Source organism: Diorhabda sublineata, chromosome 9, assembly GCF_026230105.1.
Source record: "Diorhabda sublineata isolate icDioSubl1.1 chromosome 9, icDioSubl1.1, whole genome shotgun sequence".
NCBI lineage: Eukaryota > Metazoa > Arthropoda > Insecta > Coleoptera > Chrysomelidae > Diorhabda > Diorhabda sublineata.
The window spans coordinates 18301848-18322635 of NC_079482.1; the positions used below are offsets into that span (position 1 = coordinate 18301848).

The 20788-nt window shown below is 30.1% G+C and overlaps 1 protein-coding gene across 2 annotated transcripts; it reads right to left on the reverse strand.

Annotated features, from left to right (window-relative positions):
* Window positions 1-2551: 2551 nt before the first annotated feature.
* Window positions 2552-20714, reverse strand: LOC130448684 (E3 ubiquitin-protein ligase RNF216-like). 2 transcript variants are annotated; one of them, XM_056786157.1, is made up of 8 exons: window positions 19186-20714; window positions 18723-18984; window positions 18137-18329; window positions 16666-17005; window positions 13944-14228; window positions 11023-11312; window positions 10815-10964; window positions 2552-8305 (listed from the first exon to the last, which is right to left on the reverse strand). In XM_056786157.1, exons 2-8 carry the CDS (start codon window positions 18925-18927, stop codon window positions 8170-8172), a joined length of 1599 nt encoding a protein of 532 aa, XP_056642135.1. In that variant the 5' UTR covers window positions 18928-18984; window positions 19186-20714; the 3' UTR covers window positions 2552-8169. The 2 variants fall into 2 exon arrangements, with proteins under 2 accessions (XP_056642135.1, XP_056642134.1); XM_056786156.1 differs by having other exon boundaries at window positions 18600-18984; window positions 19186-20631.
* Between the last annotated feature and the right edge of the window lie 74 nt (window positions 20715-20788).

The window sequence follows — 20788 nt, forward strand, 5'->3', positions numbered from 1 at the left end:
TAGAGTCTATACCGCTATCTACTATTAGGTTTCACAATTATATCTTCACTATTTATTTTATTTTTATTCAGATTGCTATTTTCTAACAATAAATTTACTTTACACATGTTTTTTATGGCTTTTTAAAATTTACAAATTACAAACGATATTTTTGGCTCTACGAGAAGGATCCTCGTAACCTCGTACAGAGGTCACTCGTTTTCTGGCTAAGCTCTGTTCCATTGTTAACCTTTCCACTTTGTCACCTGTCATAATTTCTAGGTTAGTGGTAATTCCCCCTTTTATACAATATTTAGAGTTTCGCAACTAGCGCGTTTAACTACAAACCCCATCCTATTTCAGTTGGCCCAATTGAAAAAAATTACTAATTATTGCTTTTTCAGCTACTAAAAACCGGCAAATTGTTTCGTTTTGAGCACTTTATATTTTCTATAAATATTTTAGATACTTTTACAGGAGTTACAAGTCTTATTATATGTTATAATTACCAAAAAAGAAACAAAAACTAAATGTAATCAGAAAATCTTAAATATTAAACATACTTTTAAAAGTTACCATTGCGTAACATCCCCTTTATTTTTAATAACAGCCGTAATTCTTTGAGGCATGATGTTTATTAAATTCAGGCAGTATTCGGGAGTAAAATCATCCCAAATTTCTTTTAATTCCATGACATTTCTAGCTGGATTTGCACGCAACTGCTTTTTCATTTCATGCCAAAGTGTTTCTATTGGTGATAAATCTGTACTACTTGAAACCCACTCTAAAAGTGGAATATTGTTGTCTGAGAACCATTTTAAGGCCATTTTTGACTTATGGCATGCTGCTCCAACTTGCTGAAAAATAAAGGCTTTCCCAGCGGTTAAAGATACTTCTCTTGTTGGCAACAATGATTCTTCTGAAATATCCACGTACTTTTCAGTATTGACAATTCCGTTTATGAAAAGCAGTTTTCCCAGATATCGAGCTCCACACCATCCCAGATGCCGGAAATTTTACTTTCCGCTTCAAACAATCATGAAAAGCTTCATTTTGTTGCCGAATAACTCTACTTCGATCGTCACCCACGCAAACTTCAAAACGAGACTCTTCACTCCAATGTATACAGCTCCACTGTTCAGAATTCCAATTTTTATGCTCTTTGGCCCATTTAAGTCTATTTTTCTTTTACTTTGAGTCAATAATGGATTTTCCTTGGCCCATGTAAAGAAAATTTAAAGTTAGAAAAATAAGCATTAAACTAAGGTGTTACTAAATTCACCTTGTATGTCCGAAATCCTAATTTTTGAGCCTCTCTGTGACATGTGGATCTTGAAACCCGCCTACCCACTGCATTACTCCAAAGTACACTTAGTTGACCATAGTTAGCACGTCGGTTTTGTTGAATTATTCTTTTCAACGCTCAACGTTTAGGGACAATCGAACCATTTGCTTTGCTTTATTCAAGCGAAATATATTTCGAACACCCTATTTTGATATTTTTACAACTTTCGCGATTTCTGAGTTCTTTTTCCCCATTTTTCAATAAGTTTATTATGATTTATCGAATTTTTCATCAATAACTTTTCCTCTACCCATTTTAAAAATTATACTCACATTACCTCAAAAATCTATGTCACTTAAAAAAAATATTTTGTGAAAATATGACTTATACAGCCTACTTCATTATTTGCGTATTTTAGACCTAATGAAACTTTGAACACAATTTTGGAAACAATGAACCCTTGTATATACATAAAAAATTATTATCAACAAGACCTATTTATTTCCACCGTATTAAATATCATTCAAAATATTTGACAATATTCATCTGAAACCTATTTTAGACGTAAAACTAAAAATTTCAAACATTTTACTAACAGCTATTTTTTGGCATTTTAAAATAAAGTTTAATAAGTTCGAATTTTTCTAAATGGGCCAACTGAAATGAGACGGGACTCGTGCACTAAACAGTACTAAATCAGGTTAATTGAATAGACAGATAACTGTATCTGCACTAAAATGAATACAGTTGAAATTATGAGAAGAGACAAAATCTGCACAACAAAAATGCAAGAAAATACTTTTCTTTATACCTCTGTCGAAAGTACACAACTTTTGCATTTCGAGACAGAAAGTTAAAAATTCGTGTATGCCATGATGCCCCATCTGTTTCACAAATTTTTTAATTTCTCTCAAAAAAAGTTAAATTTAGTCTTACATGAAATTTCTCCTGTATGCTAGACGTTCGAGATCTTCGCTTACTTCGCCAGGAAAATCTGACTTTTTTGCATGCAATTTCTTGCATGTTGTCTCGCATCATGTCAAGCGGCCTTAATGTCAAAAGACATGCAATATTGAAATAGTTTGACTTTGGAAAAAATTACATGCACTTTCTTGCTCGTTGCCTTACTCTATGTCAAGCTGTCTTAATGCTTAACTAACCTGAACATATTTAGTTGCCTATGATTACTGCCAAATTGATTTCTATTTTCCTTCCATCCAAGGAAAATAAAATATTAAATTTTAGGTAAGTTCTGCTAAGTACGTCAATAAAACTCCAATCTTATAACAGTAATATATTTACCCTGTACTGTATAAAATTAAGAAACCAATACATTCAAACTAATACCATAATAAGAACAATAATGGGATGAGTATTAAAATAAGATTCAAACTCATCTAAAATGTATCACCCATAATTATAAAAACCTAACCATAAGAAAATAATGATCACATTTTTATTGATTATATCTATTATATAGCAAATATCATTTCAAAAATATTTTACATCTATAACAAAAATGTCAAAAATTTGATCCAAACATTAGAGAATTTTGTGAAAATATTATAACTGTCCATATTATATTAATGGGATTAAATCAAAATTGTAAAAAGTACAATAAAGTCAAGATTATTGATGCTTTGAGGTTAATCCTTATCACAGTGAGATGTTTATTATTGTAATTACAACAAATTAATAGTTTATAATTTTAAACCAGGTATTTAAGAATTAAACTAGACAACTTGATGAATAACTTACAGAACTTGATAATTTATTCGCCTTTTCTACTACAATAACAGAACATAATAAATTATGCAATGAAAAATTTGGAAATTAGGAAAAAAGTTGCAATTTGGAAAGTATCAATTCCTCAAAAAAAATAAACAAACAAAATAATATCACCTTTATTTCTGGATACAAGGAATAAAGTTTTTGTTACATTTTAGATTATATTAAATCAAAATGTAAGAAGTTCAGTATATTAAAGTTCAGAAAGTCTAAATAAAGCGCCTTAAATATCTCATAAAACTCAATTGCAGAAGATTTGACACAAGAAAAATAGAAATAGAGAATTTCCACCATTTGTCTCAAATTTTTCTAGAAGCAATATTTATCCCGGAATCAGGTTTTTTGTCCCGGATTATCCTGTGTTCTGATTTTCAATATTTACTTTAAATATATTTCAACTAGAATTATTTTTGCAAAATTTGAACCGAAAAACTTGTGCATATCATAATACGCGACACGGCACGCTTTAAACCATTTGAAGCATACAATGAACTTGGAATACTCTTCCACCTAAAGGCGCATCCACCCTGGAGCAACATTTTCCAACATAATACAACAAAAACTTGTTATAACATAAAATGTTTATATTTGTTGGAATATGTTGTGTTGCGTTGCATAAAGTTGGTGTTGCAATTCAACATTAGTTGTAGTATAAATTGCATAAATCCATTTTTAGCGGTAAAGATCAAAGGATAATATGAAACAAAGTAAAACATTTTCAACATTGCTTCGATATGGATGGATTGTTGCGAGTTGAGACCTGTTGCAATTTGAGTAAGTAGACAGTAGACAGACTACCGCGTGATGGCGTTTAAGTGGACTTCGGAGAATTGTTTAAATTTAATTGAGAATTATAGACAATATCCATGTATTTGGAATCCTAAAAATATTAAATATAAATGCAGAGAAGAATAAATCCGTAACTTGGTGGCTCAGTTTAATAGAGAGCGAAAAAAATATCGTAGCATGGAAAATTCTGGAGCAGGCGGTCACTTTCATTCCAAGTGGTTTGCCTACGATGCAATAGTATTTCTTCGAGACAAAAACAAAGTCCGCCCATGCAAGGAAAGTGAAGTCGAGAACGTGGTAAGTAAACACACAATGTTTTTAGATATTAAATTTTCTATTATTAATTATTCAAACAAATAAATAGGCAATTTCAAGTTATACATGAATTATAATTCAAAAATTATTCTGCCACTGCGCCATCCCCAAAGATGTAACGAAAAAATCAGCAAACTCTTGTCGAATACATTTTGCTTCAGTTGCTGTATTGCGTGCAACTTTTTTGTATGGAGTAAACGTATTACTCTGAGTTTCTCTTCTCCACGATCCTTCCAAGTTCTAATAAAACGTCATCTTTCTTTAAATCCAATAATAATTCCCTTTTCTTCAAATTTGGACGGACCCAGCATTTACGCTTCCGTTTTCGTGAAACACCACACAAAATTAGAAAGCACACGGTAGCAGTTAATCCATCATGTCACAAAACTACAGCAGTGTGGACAGATTGTTGTACTCAACTGAATTTGAGATTCGAGTGCAAACATTCATTAACATTGTTGCACTAGTGAGGACAGTTTGTTTTATGTCAATGGATTTAAGCATTTAGCAACTTGTTGCAACATAAAATTGCTACAAGTTGCCACATGTTGCTCCAGTGTGGACGTACCTTAACGCTCAGAAACAAGATATATAGCGTAGGTACCAGTGTTTCGTTACACATCGTGTATCTGAACGTTCGATGGAAGAGGAAACGCAGACTCGTGGTAGTTTGACATTATGGAGAGATATCCTTAGCCGTCAGGTTTTTTTCAGTTTAAGTTTGTAAGTTTAAGGTTAAGTTAAGATTCAGTTTGTGATTTTTATTTGCTTTTGTTGTGGGGCAAGATATTCAATTGATTTTTTTATTCATAAATAAACTAGTGAATTATTTTTCATGGAAATGAGTTCTAAAAAAAGAAAATGTACATTCAATAAAGAGTTATAAAAAGAATGTCTTTGTATAAAACAAAACGATTAGTGATTCTGATGTCAGGTACAACATATACGTTGTAAATTTTTCAATCAGTCATGGTGGACATAATTAAAGCTCATTTCAACAGTAGGAAACATTGAAAATCAGCTTCTGTTGTTGCATCGACCTCATCTGTAACAAACTTTTTAAAATATGAAAAAATGAGTTCTAAAAAAGAACTGTTAGCCGCAATCGAAGGCACTTTTGTGCACCATACTGTTTGTCACAATCATAATTTTAGATTTATATATTGCACAGCCAAATTGTTATAAACAACTCTAGAATTTAAATTTTCGTGTACAGGCACTAAAGCGGTAGCAATTATAACTAACAGCTATTTCCAGTGTTAGTAAGATATTTTGACTAGAAAACTGGAATTAAAGTAAAAATTTTGGAACTGAACTCATTGCCAAACGAAACGTCCGATACAGTTAGTAATTATGTTGCTGATTGCATAATAAAAAATAATTTAAAAGAAAAAGTTGTTAGATTTGTTGCAGACAATACAAATTCTAATTTTGGCGGAGCGAATAGGAAAGGGAACAATGTTTTTATCAAATTGCAGCAGAAGCTGTACCATAATTTAATAGGAATTGGGTGTGAGGGTCATATTTTCCACAATACTGTTAAAACAGCTGCCGATATTTCACGGAATGACGTTGAATTAATTGTTTCGAAATTATATTTATATTTCAAGTCTTCCACTGTTACGAGTGGAAACTCTAAAACATTTTTAAGGCTTTGTTAAAACAGATTTTTCATTGTTATTGGGCTACTCTCAAACAAGGTGGGTAGCATTACTGCCAGCCATTGAAAGTGTACTACAAATGTTTGCGCCCTTTTAATCTTATTTTAAATCGCATGAAAAATGCCCTGTATTTCTTTCTAAATTTTTTGATAAATCTTTTTCTGAAGCTTGGCTACACTTTGTATATAGTCAAGCGCTCATATAACATGCTGTTCAATAAAATTATATCGTTCAGATACTTGCAGCTTGACTATTTTTTACAAAGCTAAATCAAATGAAAAAGTACTGATTTTCAACTTTATGCATAATTCCTTGGACATTAAGGAAAATAACAGCCATATACTAGAGGCAATTTGTCCATGCAATAGAACAAAATTTGGCGTAAACATATAGAACTAATACCTAGAAATTAAACTGTAAATTCAAGGTATCGATGACCAAAGCAGGGATTTATTAACATTTTGGACTGGGGGTAAATTTATATATTATATACTGAGAAACCACAGGTTAAAAGAAAACAATTTTTATTTCAATTGGCAAAACACTTGCCTCAGAATATAAAAAATAGCTAAAAAAAGATTAGTATTTGTGACATATGTAGAGACAGCTTCACATATACAGAAATTACGCCAAAAATAAAATTAACAAAATATGTAAAAAATATGTATGTGGAAAATGTACATACGAGTACAACAATTTGTATTGGATGCGTTTAGATACAATGAAACATTAATTTAATAATTTTGATCTCAAAAAAGTAATGTCTGTATTTTTTCCCATTTTGAATAATAATTTTGAGTTTTCTCTCTATTTAAAATAGATAATCAGAGAAGTCGGTAGGAATAGTGTTAAAAAGCTATAAACGGGAGTGTTGATAATTTCAGAATTGGAAGTATCTGGTCTAAAGAAAGTGACGAGTCTTCAAATGTGGAAAGAATTGATTTTCAATTTATATAGTTGGTTTAAAATCAGTCACAAATTAGAGAATTCATATTACATACATCACCATCCAAATTTTTGAAAATACTTTTTTCTGGAAGCAAAACATAAGGCTATAAAATTTTGCCATTGATTATAGAAAATTATTATAAACATAAATAAGAGTTGGATGCATATAGGTAACTTTTTAATAATTTAAGATTTTAACAAAAAAAGAAGCAAAATAAAAAGATTTTTAACTGAATTTTTACATTATATACAGAAAAAAATACCAGTCTAATAAGAAAAGTGACAGAAACAAAAAAACAAAAGAATCGAAGAAAAAAAGGATCAAGGAAAATTTAATTAAAACAAAACGGAAAACAATGTAACAAACAAATGAAATTACAAAGGACCAGAAAGAGTGGAAAAAATGGGTGAAAAGAGAGTGAAAACTAAAACCCCAGTACTCTAGGTCTCGAAAAGACATAAAGAGTTATATAGAATTTTATATCAATATAGATATAATGAGATAATTTTGTTTCGCATCATTTCACGTAAAACGCGTTAAACTTTTGGATGGTGTGTACATATACATGTATGAATATAGAAAATGTATGAGTATTAAAATCTATAAAGTAACACTGAACAACAAATACGATCAGGTCTTGTCATAGATTAGTTTTATAAATAGGAGACCTTAACATCCTGCAATCGACGACGTTATTTGAAGATGATTATTAGTATAATTTAAAAGAACTTATTTCAATACTTCAAATATGCTTCAGTCGATTTTGTCTTTAAAACAAATAAGAAAAAAGCATCACAAAAAATTAAAAGATTCAGATGAATGACAAACATTTACGTATCACTTGGTTTACAAAAATATATTGAAACGTTTTTCAGGGCATGAAAAATTGCACAATGTATGAAGAAATAAAAATATATTTAGTTTTATCGGAATATTTAAAAAAAAACAAACAATTTTTAAAGAAAATTCAAAGATAAAGTTTCCAATAAAATATCTTTTGGGGCATTGAATATAAGTTGAAAGGTTTTAAAATTCTTATATACCGGAAAACAGTTTCAATAAATTTTTTCAGACATCACTCAGTATCGAGCTATCGCAAATATTTTTACTACCTTCATCTCTAGTGTTTTCTGTCTGTTTTTTACTTGTGAATTAGTCAATATTATCTAAAATACAAATCGAATCATTACACAAAATCATTTGATAAAAAAACATTTAAATAATTCAAAAGATATACTAATAAAATTAGTGAAATATATACTTTTGGAATAATAGATTTACTTATAAAAACTATCAGTATTTTTCTCTCACAGGTTGATATAGAACAGTATTATGTAAATAAAACTGTACAAATAATAACTTTTTACATACAAAATTGGCACTTTGATATTATCACATAGAATCTACCGAAAATATTCTTGAATATTGGCAGTAGGATCAAATTTGATTTCGACATTTCCCAATTCATTTTTTGCTTCTTGCGCACCTTTCAATACCCTTTGTAGATTCACTTCAACATCATTACTGAATAATGGACATCTATGAACGAAAAAAATATGTTGTTAATGTTATTTGTAAAGGTTGAAGTTATAATACGAAATTACTGTAAAAATATTTTATTTTTCTATAATATTAATGACTTCTGAATCTATTTTCCAAATAATGAATCCTTTGTAAGCAGCATCACAATTATTACAAGAATCCTCATATTTAATATAACTTCTTTTATTTTTTGATTTGTTAGATTCCACGCTACTGAAATATTTTGATAATGTGTTTTATATTTTATTCATTTATTGATTCATTCTAATTTTATGTTTATTAAGATAATCAAGAATGTCCTTGTGAATATAGAAAAGATTTACTTTTTGATAATACAGATCGGTTTTGTTTGTTGATCAATTAAAATTTATATTTATTTTTCTTTTGAATATATTATTTGTCATTTATGGAATAATTGTTCTCCCTTAATACAGTTAAAGGATTGTAACACGTAATTTCAAGTTCTTATAATATTTTAGTCCAGGCTACCAAGGTCGATATGAGGTATTTCCTCCGGTGTCCTTATCTTGAAAATCTACCATATGCCGATACGTGCTTATAACTATAACAATTATTTAGACGTAGCTTAATTATATTAAATTGACTTTTTATTAGTGTTCAACTCAAATATTTTGCATCCCAAATGTTCAACCCTTATAAATCATCCCTCATTTCGAGAAAAATTAAAAAAAAAACATTTATAGACGTATTATTTATTCTTTTTGATGATTCATTTATTTTGAATTAACATCTTTTTATCTGTTTTGACTTGAAAATTTATATTTATAATTTTTGATCCCTATTAATCATCCCTCCCTTATTTCGGAAAAATATTTACAGACGTACTTATACAATTTTTTTAGTTATTTATTTCAAATTGACATTTTTTTACCTTTTAGAGGTGAAAAGTTTCGAAAATGGTATCAGTCATATAGTACAATTGTAAGGTCATATCTCAGTTATTTTAGAAGTTACAAAAAATTCGAAAGGGCAAAATATACTGACTCTTTGTTTTCTATCAATTTTTATGTATATTCTATAGATTTTCAGAATTTTTTAGAAAAAGATTTTTCGAAATTTTTCATTCTAAATCGTTAAAACTTCCAGAAATCATTATTAGTATGTAAATAAAGTAAATCATCACTGGATCATATTTTTATCGCAATTTGGGTACTATTGCTAGGAGTGAAATTGGGGTTTTCTTCTACAAAAAAATTATAAATCGATTTTATTTCGACGACAACATTCTTAGTTTTTATTCTAGAAAGTTCTACTATTTCTCATTTTAAAGCTTCTTAAAAGTACCTTGAAAAAGATTTAATTAATTAAAAATTTTCGTTCAATTAAAAAAATTCAATCTTCAATAAATCACGAGTCGGTTTGTATTATGCCTAGAGCAAATTCAAAATAAACCAATCTCTTTGTTTTTTCATAAGTTTCATTTTTGTTTCTAACCCTTTTTCTGAAAAAATCAAAATTTTCGCGGTTATTTCCAACAAAAAAAACTTCCCCCTTAGTTGGAGAGTAGATTTTGCTTTTTGAGGTATTCCTTACAAGCTGTCAAAATTACATTAAAATCGACAGGTTTATGGAAATCGGAGCTGAAAACCTTGGTAGCCTGAACTATTATCCAAACTGATCTTTTTTAAGAGATGGGAATCAAGGCTCTCTATCTGTAAAAAACTAAAGTTCTTAGTTGCTAACCTTATATTTTGGGATAATATTGCAAGCATCAGATCTTTTTCTATTTTTTGTTGCTGATTCAAACTGGTGCTGCATTCAATATTGCATAAGATATTTATTATAAGGAATTTTTTTGTAGTTAAAAATCTACTTTTTGTGAGCCTAAAATAGACATTCATTTCATATTTTTGATCCATTCTGATTCTGTTTTATTGTATCTCCATTAATAGATTTTTGTTTTATTATTAGGTTACTAGTTTTTATTTTTTTCCTAATTTTTAGAAAAAAATGAAAAAAAAAATGATTCAGTATGTTCTTAGAATTAATTTTTGATTTTTTTTAAATTTGAAATGATGAATTAGTACAGATTTTATTTTGATATTCTTTTAGTATGTGATCAATTAATTCTTAGTCCCGATTGTAGAAGTCAGGGAATATTTTGATCAAGATCAAAACATAAAAAATAATTTCTATAAAAAAATTTCCTATTAAAATTAAGTGAGGATTAAATCCATTTATTCAAGAAAATAAATCTTCTACGTAAGAAAAATGAAATGGATATATATATATATATATATATATATATATATATATATATATAAATGTTGATTTTAGGTCTCTTCTGTTTCAAAATTAGTTTTTTTGATAGTTTTTAAAAGAAAATTCTGACGTTTGGACTTTTCTTTAAGTCTTTATCAAAATATATAAAAACTAATTTTTAAACAGAAGAGACCTAAAATCAAGAACATTTAGATGCATTAATATATCAAAAGGAAATAAGAAATTGAAAATTTGTTAATTAAAAAATATTCTATATCATCACCTTGGATCATTGGGCATTGCTTCATTTTTAAAATGAGAATAATCAATGACAGGTTTACCACATAAGTAACATAGCTTGGCTCCACACACACATGACATCTTGTTACAACCAGTTGATTTTATGAAAGATTTTTTGCACTTGTAGCAAATTCTGTAAAAAATATAGAGCTAGAAAAGAATACCTTATTAATAGAAATATTCATAAATACCGAGTCAATGCTTCAGTCATTTTATTTTCTATATAAGTCCGTCTTCTAACATCCTCATCATATTCAATCTCATTACATCTCAAAGGAATATGCGATTTATGACGACATTGTCTACAAGATTCTATCAAACATTCCTCATTGATACATTTGAATATCTTTTCATGTTCAGGTAAAATCATGGCAAAATCGCAAAACGGGCAGGTTTCTAAGCCGTCAACCTTGGCTTTTTTAATTTCTTCACTAGCGATTCTTTGAGCAAGCCGTTCAAACATTCTTTTTGGCAAAACCATCTAAAAACGGAAATTTGTTATAATTGGAAAATAGATAATATTAATCAATAAAAACACTTAAAGTAAAATACTTTACTTATATGTGTGTAAGTAAAAGATAAAACCAAAACTTGAGTCCTAATTAAGCTGATATCTTCCTTATAAGAATAATATCATAATTCCATTGCCAACACTTTAAAGTTCTTTTTTTCAACTCTGTTAAGTGATTCTATTTTACACCAGAATTAATCGTTCCAGAAATCAATGATTTTAAAGGAAATCGAAGTTATAACTTTTTGTTTAATGTTTTTTCTAAATTCTCATCTGTCAAGTTCTAGCCTAATTACATTGTTCCTAACTTAGGATCATTGCCTTGGAATAGCTATACACCAGACACAAGTTTCCAACCTATTTATTAAACTCATGTATTATTATCTCAAACCGTGTTACTGAGCAACTTTATTTAAAAATAACAATCTAATAACAACAACAACTTGTTCAATTATGTATTCCATACAACAATAATTTTACGTAATTAACGATTAATAAACTTTTCGCTTTCATTGTAAAAACCTAAATCTTATACAAACTACTTAACCCTGAATTTTTGTGGGTGGTTAAGTTAGGTTATTTTTTAAGCATCAACTATTCTTCTCCATTTCTTTCTGTCCTGTATCTATTTGTTCCAGTAACGTACTCCCAAATTCTGCATATCTTGTACAATTTAATCTTCCCATCTATTTTTTGGTCTACCAAGTAATCTTTTCTTGTTCGGTCTCCATTCGGTAATTTTCCTTGTACCTTAGCGTTCCATTCTTTTAATGTGTCAGTACCATTGTATTATTTGTGCTCTAATTGTTTTTACTATATCTTCATTTTCTAATGTATTTTTAATTTCATGATTTCTATATACTCATTATTTCCAACTTCCACTGGTTCATGAATTCTCCTAATTATTCTCCTCTCATATATCCTTAGTTTTTCTTCGTCCATATTTGTTAGTCTCATAGTTTCAGTGACGTATGTAACTACTGGTTTTATCGCATTGTTGTAGGTTCTTAATTTGCTTGCTCGGCTTATTCTCTTGCTTTGCATTATAATTTTGTACTTTTTATATGCCCTATATCCTGCAAGAATTATTTGTCTTGTCTCATTTTTTGTGTCATTTATATTGCTTATCATTGTTCCTAAATACTACTTCGAAGATGAGGTGATTTATCTTTACTGTTTCTTGTTTGTAAACTTCTTTCTTTCAATTTCCATATATATTGTCTTTTTCTGAATTATTTTCAATCCTCTTTTTCCTGCCTCTCTAACAATTTTGTCTAATGTGCTCTCAAGATTCTTTCGGTCCCTCGCTAATAGAATTAAATCATCAACATATGCTATTACTTATATTACCTGAGATAAAAACTTTTTTCTTTCTATTTGCACTTTTTTTGAGTAATCTTCATTAATCCTTATATTGGTACCTTTCAGTTTTTTAGCTTGTTTCATAATTTTTTTTCCATTTTTTATTTTAACTATAATTCTGTTGCATTCTATTAAATCAAATTCCAGATCGACTCTATTTTCCTCATTAAGATTTGGACCTTTTCCTTTATTTTTTTGTTGACTTTCATTTTCCCCATCTTCGATTTCTTGAATTATTATATAATTGCACGTTACTTCTCTTTCTACATTTTCCAGTCTTTCTTTTTGTTCGGCTATTTGATTTGATTCTCTTGTTTCAATTCATCTATAATATATGCATTTCTGTCTATTTTTTCTTTCATGCTCTTCAGACTATCTTTCATCTGTAAAGACATTCCTTTTATTATTTCCATATTGTCCTATATATTTTTATCAGGACGAATTCCACGTCCCGTTCAGTTTCGCTAGGCACCTACTCAGTTCAGATCCCAACACTTACCCAGGCTGGCAAAACTCGTTTAGCTACATAATTGTGGCTTAATTTTTTTATTCCAATTTTTATTGGTTTCAAACCATACTTATTATCACTTTTTTTCCTTAACAGCAATTTTTTATCCCCAACTGGACTATTGGGTTTAAACTGAACACCAAGTTCACAGTAGTCTTATTATATCTACTACCGAACAGGTATCAGGTATCTGATCTTAACTTCATCTTGTTACAAGATTATTATTGATATTTCATTTTACATTTCCGCGTGTACCATAATGTGGATCCTAACAGGGATCTCATAGAAGATCAAGGTGCCCCAAGGTTGAGCTTTAATGGCACATCATGTTTACCAGCCTAATGCCATTCAATTGTTGACATGCATCTCTAAATCTAATCTCTTTTGCGATATTATTAAGATGATTGTAAAGCCTTAGAGTGCCTTTCAAGAATAGATTGGATGTTTCTTCTTTTATTCTTCATTTGGGTGTCTTGGGACAACACTTCGAACAACTTGGAAATGAATTGTCAACCAACTTATAATTATTTGATTGTTCTTGAGCTGGTTGAATTTAGTTGAAATATTGGGGTTGATGTGCCATTTGAATACAGGAATACAAGGCTAGATTTGAAACTTCAAAGATCACTAATTCCATCCAAAAAGCAAAAACTAATTTCAATGGAATACCAATATAAATTACGTAAAAATAATGATAAGTGAAATTTTAATGAAAAATCTAATGAACCTACCTGCAGAGTCTGTAAATCAAACTCAGAATTGCAATTATCCATACAAGGAAATTTTATATGCCCTTTTCCTACTCCGACCTCGACACCTTTTTGGACACAACTTTTACAAAAAACACATCCTTTCATACAGAAGTAACATTCTTCGGGTATTAATTCATCATCAAAACAACATTGGCAGGTTTCTAATAAACCATACTTCCTTGCTTCTTCTTTGGCTTTCAAATATTGTTCATCTTTAGATTTCAGTTCTCTTTTAATCAACTTGCGATGTTGCAGGTAAGCTACCTAAAAATAGAAAAAAAATTTATGAAGATCTCGCAACATTTAATCAGCTTTACCTCGAACAAAGTATGTGATTAATCATTGGAAACTTAATAGGAAAATACTTTTACATCTATAACAGAATCGATGAATATTTTGTAGGTACAATAAATAAGGGAAGGAAGTTATATTGATACAGTTGACATTTGATAATTCGATAACTCGTTGGTCTGTCACACTCAGTAATCCGACGCACGCCAATCGAGTCAAAATTCGGGGTTTTTTGTTTTTTATGTGTGTTTCTTCATTCTAAGTAGTTGTAAATATAACAAATAATTCGAAGAAATGAAACGAAAATAGCGACATATGGACGGTTGTTAGTCTGTTATACCGTTAATTTCTTGTTATGTATTTACAATAGCAAACATTTGCGTTTCATTAGTTTTGAGAAGTGTTTCAGTTCGATAGCTTTTTTTATTTTTTGTAATGTCAGGCAAAAGTGCTATCATAAAATGCAAACATGAAACCTTAACTCTTCGTGAAAATGGGAAATAGTTGAGAGATATGATCATGGTGAAACTCCTGCAGCTATATCTGGAATATATTGCATTGAAAAAGCTATGGTTTACGATTGATTTTGAAAAATAGAGATCTGTTGCAAGCGATTCTAAAAGAAAAACTCTCAAGACAAGCGAAAATCCTCAAGTTGAAGAAGCCTTCTATGCATAGCTCCAACAACAGAGAAAGAGACATGCCCCAATTTCTTGTATTGAATGGTTCGAAAATTTTTTCGAACGCAATGGTTTCATACAGATGAGTGGTAAGAAATTATCTGTTGATTAGTCAGAAGTCTAGAACAAGTGTACAATGCCAATGAACTGGCTTGAATTGGCATAAACGTCAACGAAAACAGTTGTAACATAGTTTGAACCAAACGTTTCTGGTCGAAAAATGAAAAAAGAAAGAAACACGTTTATGGTGTGTGCAAGTGGAGCTGGAAGTCATATACTAAAACTGCTAGTTGTGGATAAATCCAAAAATCCCTGAGCATTCAAAAACACAAAAATTCAAAACCTTCCCGTTGTTTCTAAGAAATAGAGGCGGGCGTGGTTAACACAAAAAGTGTTCAATGACTGGTTTTTCAATCTATTTGTGCAATTGAAAAACAAAAAACTGCCAATAAAAGGCTTTTTACTGCTAGATAACGCTTAACGGCTACTGATAGATATTGTGTGCCAACCAGACGCAGACATAACGTCACTTTCGAAGAAATTGAGCATTAAATATACAGTTATTAATGCTGCATTTGTATGGCAACAATGAAACTGTCAACTCTTATTAAATTCTGGAAAAATATTTGGCTAAAAAGTTAAAAATGACACTCTCACACTTTGTGATTAAAATTAACGCTTCTTTAGAATCTTCAGAAGACCTTAGAAGATGGATTATAGAATATAACTTGGAACTCCGACTTTACACATGAAGAGATAGTAAAAGAAATCACATCTAATGAAGATAAACCATTCGAGGAGCTTCCGAATACTAACATTCTATCAGCTATGACGAAGCTGTACCAGCAGCAAATATTTTAATATGCTGGTGCGAAGACTGGAAAAAAAATCACAGACTTTTTCAATGCTTGAAATAAAAGATATTTTTTATGTTAAAATTAATGCCTAACCTAATTATAGGTGTATGTTTTTCAATTTTTCAGGCTAGGTGTTGATAATGAAAGATAGTAGATTTTTCTACTAAATTATAAATTTGTTATTTATTCAACTCCACAATGACAAAACAAACCTAATCAAACAAAAGTATAAAATTTCAGAATTCAATATCCATAAAAACAAAGATATGAGATCCAAGAAAATATTGTATTCTTAAATTTTATAAAATTTCTTGTTTCTTAATACCTTACACGAAAAACAGACTTCTGGCACAAAATCATTCAACAGATTACAGAAAAACTGCAGTAATGACAGGGGAAGAAGATATGTATGGAAGAAAAAATAATGAAGAGGAAGATCAAGCATAATAAGACCTGTTTTACCACAAAAACTTGCCTATGCCTACCGGAAAAAACGATCTCATAGTTGGTATGGAAGTGTGTTTTTTTATGAAGAATACAGCACCAGCTCATTTTCCAATAACTTTTTCTTGATTGTAAATCTTACAGAGAAGGTATAGAAATAATTTTAGTAGACATATATCTGATTTACAATTTTATTCTGAGATAATTTTATTATAAAACTAACCCTTTTTTCAAAAAATCCAAAAAAACCAATTTTGCAAACATTGCTTTGGCATTTAGTAAAATTATTGGACACACACGGGATCAAAGAGGACTTTTCAGGATTTCCTTAGAGTGGTATTCTTTGCGTGTCTATTTTTTGGGTTAATGTGACCGGGCTATGAACATTTTACACCAAAGTTGAACTGTTATTGATTTGCTGATACTCACCACTTGCAATAATTGAATATTTTTGGAATCTACCTCGTTCACAACAGGTCTTGGAGTTATTAAACTATTACCCAAATTTTCTAATTCATCACATACAGCCACCAAATTTTTCTTTTTCCACTTAAATAATAAATCTATGTATTTTCGTCTTATAAATCTAAATTGATTGTACAAAAATTGCAACGCATATTCTTCATCATTTTGATCGGAATTATCATTCAAAATCAACAATCTATTTGGATCACTAAATTTTTCTATTGGATTGGGAATAGTTTCCAAAAATTTATCTATATCAAAATTTTCTGTGTACTTTGCTACTTCATCATCATGTTTTTTGTTCCTAAAACAGGGGGAGTCAATGTTATCAGGATTATAAAATGCAATTAAATTTATAGGACATTATTATCTCAATTAATGATGTCAGATATTGAGAAAACGATCATTAGTAAACTTAAAATTAATATTATCTTCTTTGAAATTGAAAACCTGCGACATATAACAAGTAACTAATTATAAAAATATGATAATTCTTGTAACAGAATAAAAAGCAGGGAGAGAAATTTTAGAAAAAGTTTAAATGCATAGAAATGGGGTATGTTTGAATGATAAAAATTATCTAAGCAATTTGAGTTTATATTTCTTTTTTATAAATTCTATGCATGTATGTGGGCAACTGTTAATATTTTCTTTTCAACTTCTTAAGATAAAAACACACCTTAAATTGTTCAAGAATGATCTGTTGGCTTTTCTAATCCACTCATTTATTTGAATGTGTTACAAATTATAATAAGCCCAAATTCTGTGTAACTTGAAGTGAATTTGTCTAATAATGTGTAAAACAGGTATTTGCAATGAGTTAATCTACTTTGTTGACATTTAGATGTTTTAAATTCAGCTTTTATTGTTCTACAGAAACCAATTAGAATCAATTTGAACCCCTTATAAAATAGTTTGCTATTGTTATGCTGATTTGTTAGAAATTGTTGTACTGTTCCTATTAATAAATTAACTTTACTGTTATTTCCAAACTTTTTACTTTAGGTACTGTGAATGTTTAAAAGTTCCTTCTATAAGAGAATCCAAAACTATAACCATAGACTGAGGAAGAACATGGAATAATGTAGACGTTGGTGAAGTCGCATAAGTTGATTTATACGCTTATAAATTTGTAACCTTTTTTTGGGAATAAAAGTAATTAGTAGATAGATGTTAAACCTAATAATATCATATTTAAGTGGTCCTAGAGCTACACCATACAAATGTGAGGCCATAAGGGAAAATCTACATGCCTAGCTATGCCACTAACCATAAAGAGGGAATGATTAAGTTATAAGAAGTACATATCAGCAAAAAGCAATTCCTCTTTAATACACCTATTCTTTCCATTTTTTTTTTGGAAAAATTTGTAAAATATAAATACTGTGACTAGTTTTCATTGAAATCCTCTTTTTAATACGAAATGAATACTTACTCAAGATATTCTTGCATTGAAGGGTAGTTATTGTTTTCAATAGCATTTTGTAGAAAAACATTCAGCTCAGTAGTGGGAAGTGAAGCAAATTTATTGGCTTGTTTTTTTAAATAGGAAGGATCAGCATTTGGTAAAACAGACTTGAGTTGTTCCCAAATCCTTGTTGGATCATTCATTTTTTTTGGTAAATTGCCTATCAAATACAAAAAGACTATGAAGCATACACACCAGGTGCTTGATGAAGATGATAAAGTAAAATATGATGGCTAGCTCATGTTGAGAAAACCTAAGTAAAATCAACAACGAGATATTATAATTAAATAGTGAGTTAATGGCTGATTATAAATATTTTACAATAGTGAGATGGAATAATTGGAGAATTAATTAGTATTACAGGGTGCATTTAGAAATGAAATGTTATCAAATTGTTGACTGAAATTGTAATAATGCAACATGTACATACAAAGGGATAGCTCATCAAGTGCATCCTCAATATTGAAATGATCAGGTTTGCCTTCAGCATATCTTCGCAAATAACTTTCATCTACATCTTCATATATAGAAGCCAGATTTGTAAACAACTCACTATGAGGTGTTGATACATTAGGTATTGGTCCTTGAGCTCCTTCAGCAGTCAACATATTTATCATATTTTCAATTTTCTGCTCAAATGAATCTTCCGGACTATTTTCCAGTACTAATTCAATGACATCATTAAGAACATCTTCATTTGTTCTGGGAAACATATCCCTTAGTGTGTGTAGATAATTGACCTGATAAGGTTGAAACATGGTGAATATTAATCTTAATATATTGTCACATATCCAAAGCCTGTGAACTTTTGTAACCTAAAAAAATGGAGTATTTTGAAATGTTTATGGTAGTTTATCAAATTAACATGACAATCAAATTAATGAAAGTAAAGTAGTCAAAATCACGACTTAATCGCTTGGAAATACCAATATTTAGGTATAAATGAATAAAAATTTTTGTCATTTCTTACTAAATTAGTTTCCCTTTTATTATATATATATATTTAGATGATTTACCTGTTATAAAGTAATACTGAATACTAATCTCATCTAAACATAATTAATGATGAAATGTGGGAAACACCGACCAACTACTTTATGCACCTATTTTTGTATTGGTATCAACACAAAACTGAGATAAAGCGACAATTATCACTATCAGATATTTAGAGCATAGTTGCCACAGCTACTATTCTACTGCAATAAATGAAATGCACATTTGGTTGTAAGTGATAGGCAGCACACATTACATTTCATACCATTTAGGACCAGTTTACAACCTAGGGTAAAATTGAAGACAAAATTGAAGTTTCAATATGGTTTGAGCTCTAGTTTAAACCAAGATTGTTCTATTTCAGTGGTCACAGCTAAACATACATTTTTTCTGTCATAGTTGGAATGGTATATATTCATGTCACCTACAACAGGCACTGGAAATATTGGCTCCTTATCTGGTAAGGATCTTCAGATCCTGCTTCGCTCAGGGCTATATTCCCGAACAAGTGAAAGAGGTTAAGGCAGTATTTATTCCAAAATCAGGAAGAAACGACTGCATCGTACCTTCCTGAAAGCAATGGAGAGTCGGAAGTCAGAATTGCGGTATTTTTTGATATTGAAGGGGCATTCGACGGCATTGGAAGTTATCTACTGAGTACTCGAGAAACGTAGCGTCGAACTCTGTCTCGTAATATGGATAAGGGCAATGCTCTCATAACGCCGAGTGTCGGCGGAATTAAACAATGTAATAAGGGCTGAGGATAAACAAAGAGAACCTTCTTTTTACTAGGAGGCGCAACAATGGCACGCCCCCAAATATAACGTTGGGAGACGTAAATCTTACGTACTCTAGAGCCGTAAAGTACCTGGGTGTAACCCTGGATACAAAACTGTTCTAGTACGAACACGTAGACAACTAAATAAAAAGGCCACCTGCACCCCCTGAACATGCGGAAGGGCAATCGGTTGTACATGAGGGTTTTCACCCAAGATCCTCCACGGAATTTATACCTCAATGATCAAATCTCTTCTCACATACGGGGTCATCGTGTGATAGCCCTGTACGGAGAAAGTGAAAACAAAAGTGCGACTGGACAGAGTTCGGCGCCTCGTGTGTCTCATGCGTACGGCCCCAATTAGGGGCCTTAAAGTCCTACTGGGCCTCTCACCCTTGGATCAGTAAACAGTTTACTTTCTGAAGATGATAACTTGGTTATCGTCCAACTTATATTACTTAAAGTTTTCAAATGCATTTTATGATGTAAATATTGAAACAAAAACAAAATAAAATATTTCGACATCGATAACTTCTACATATTACATCAAGCGATTCCTGTCATCAGTATGAGAAACATGCTGAATTTATGTTCACGTGCCTTAATTTTTTGCAATTGCCATTTAAATTATATGATGTGAGATATTATAAAAACGAGTTACTAATGAATTTAATTAATAAGTGTTTACAGTATTTGTGGAAATGTTTTCGAAAATACTGGTAGTTTTCTGTAGATCTATGAAAAAAGGTATTCATTGTTTTATTGTGTCTCAATGGAATTTGGCAACGTTCACCATTCACAAATTGTATGTCCAATCCTTTTTTATAAAAATTATAAACAGAAATAGA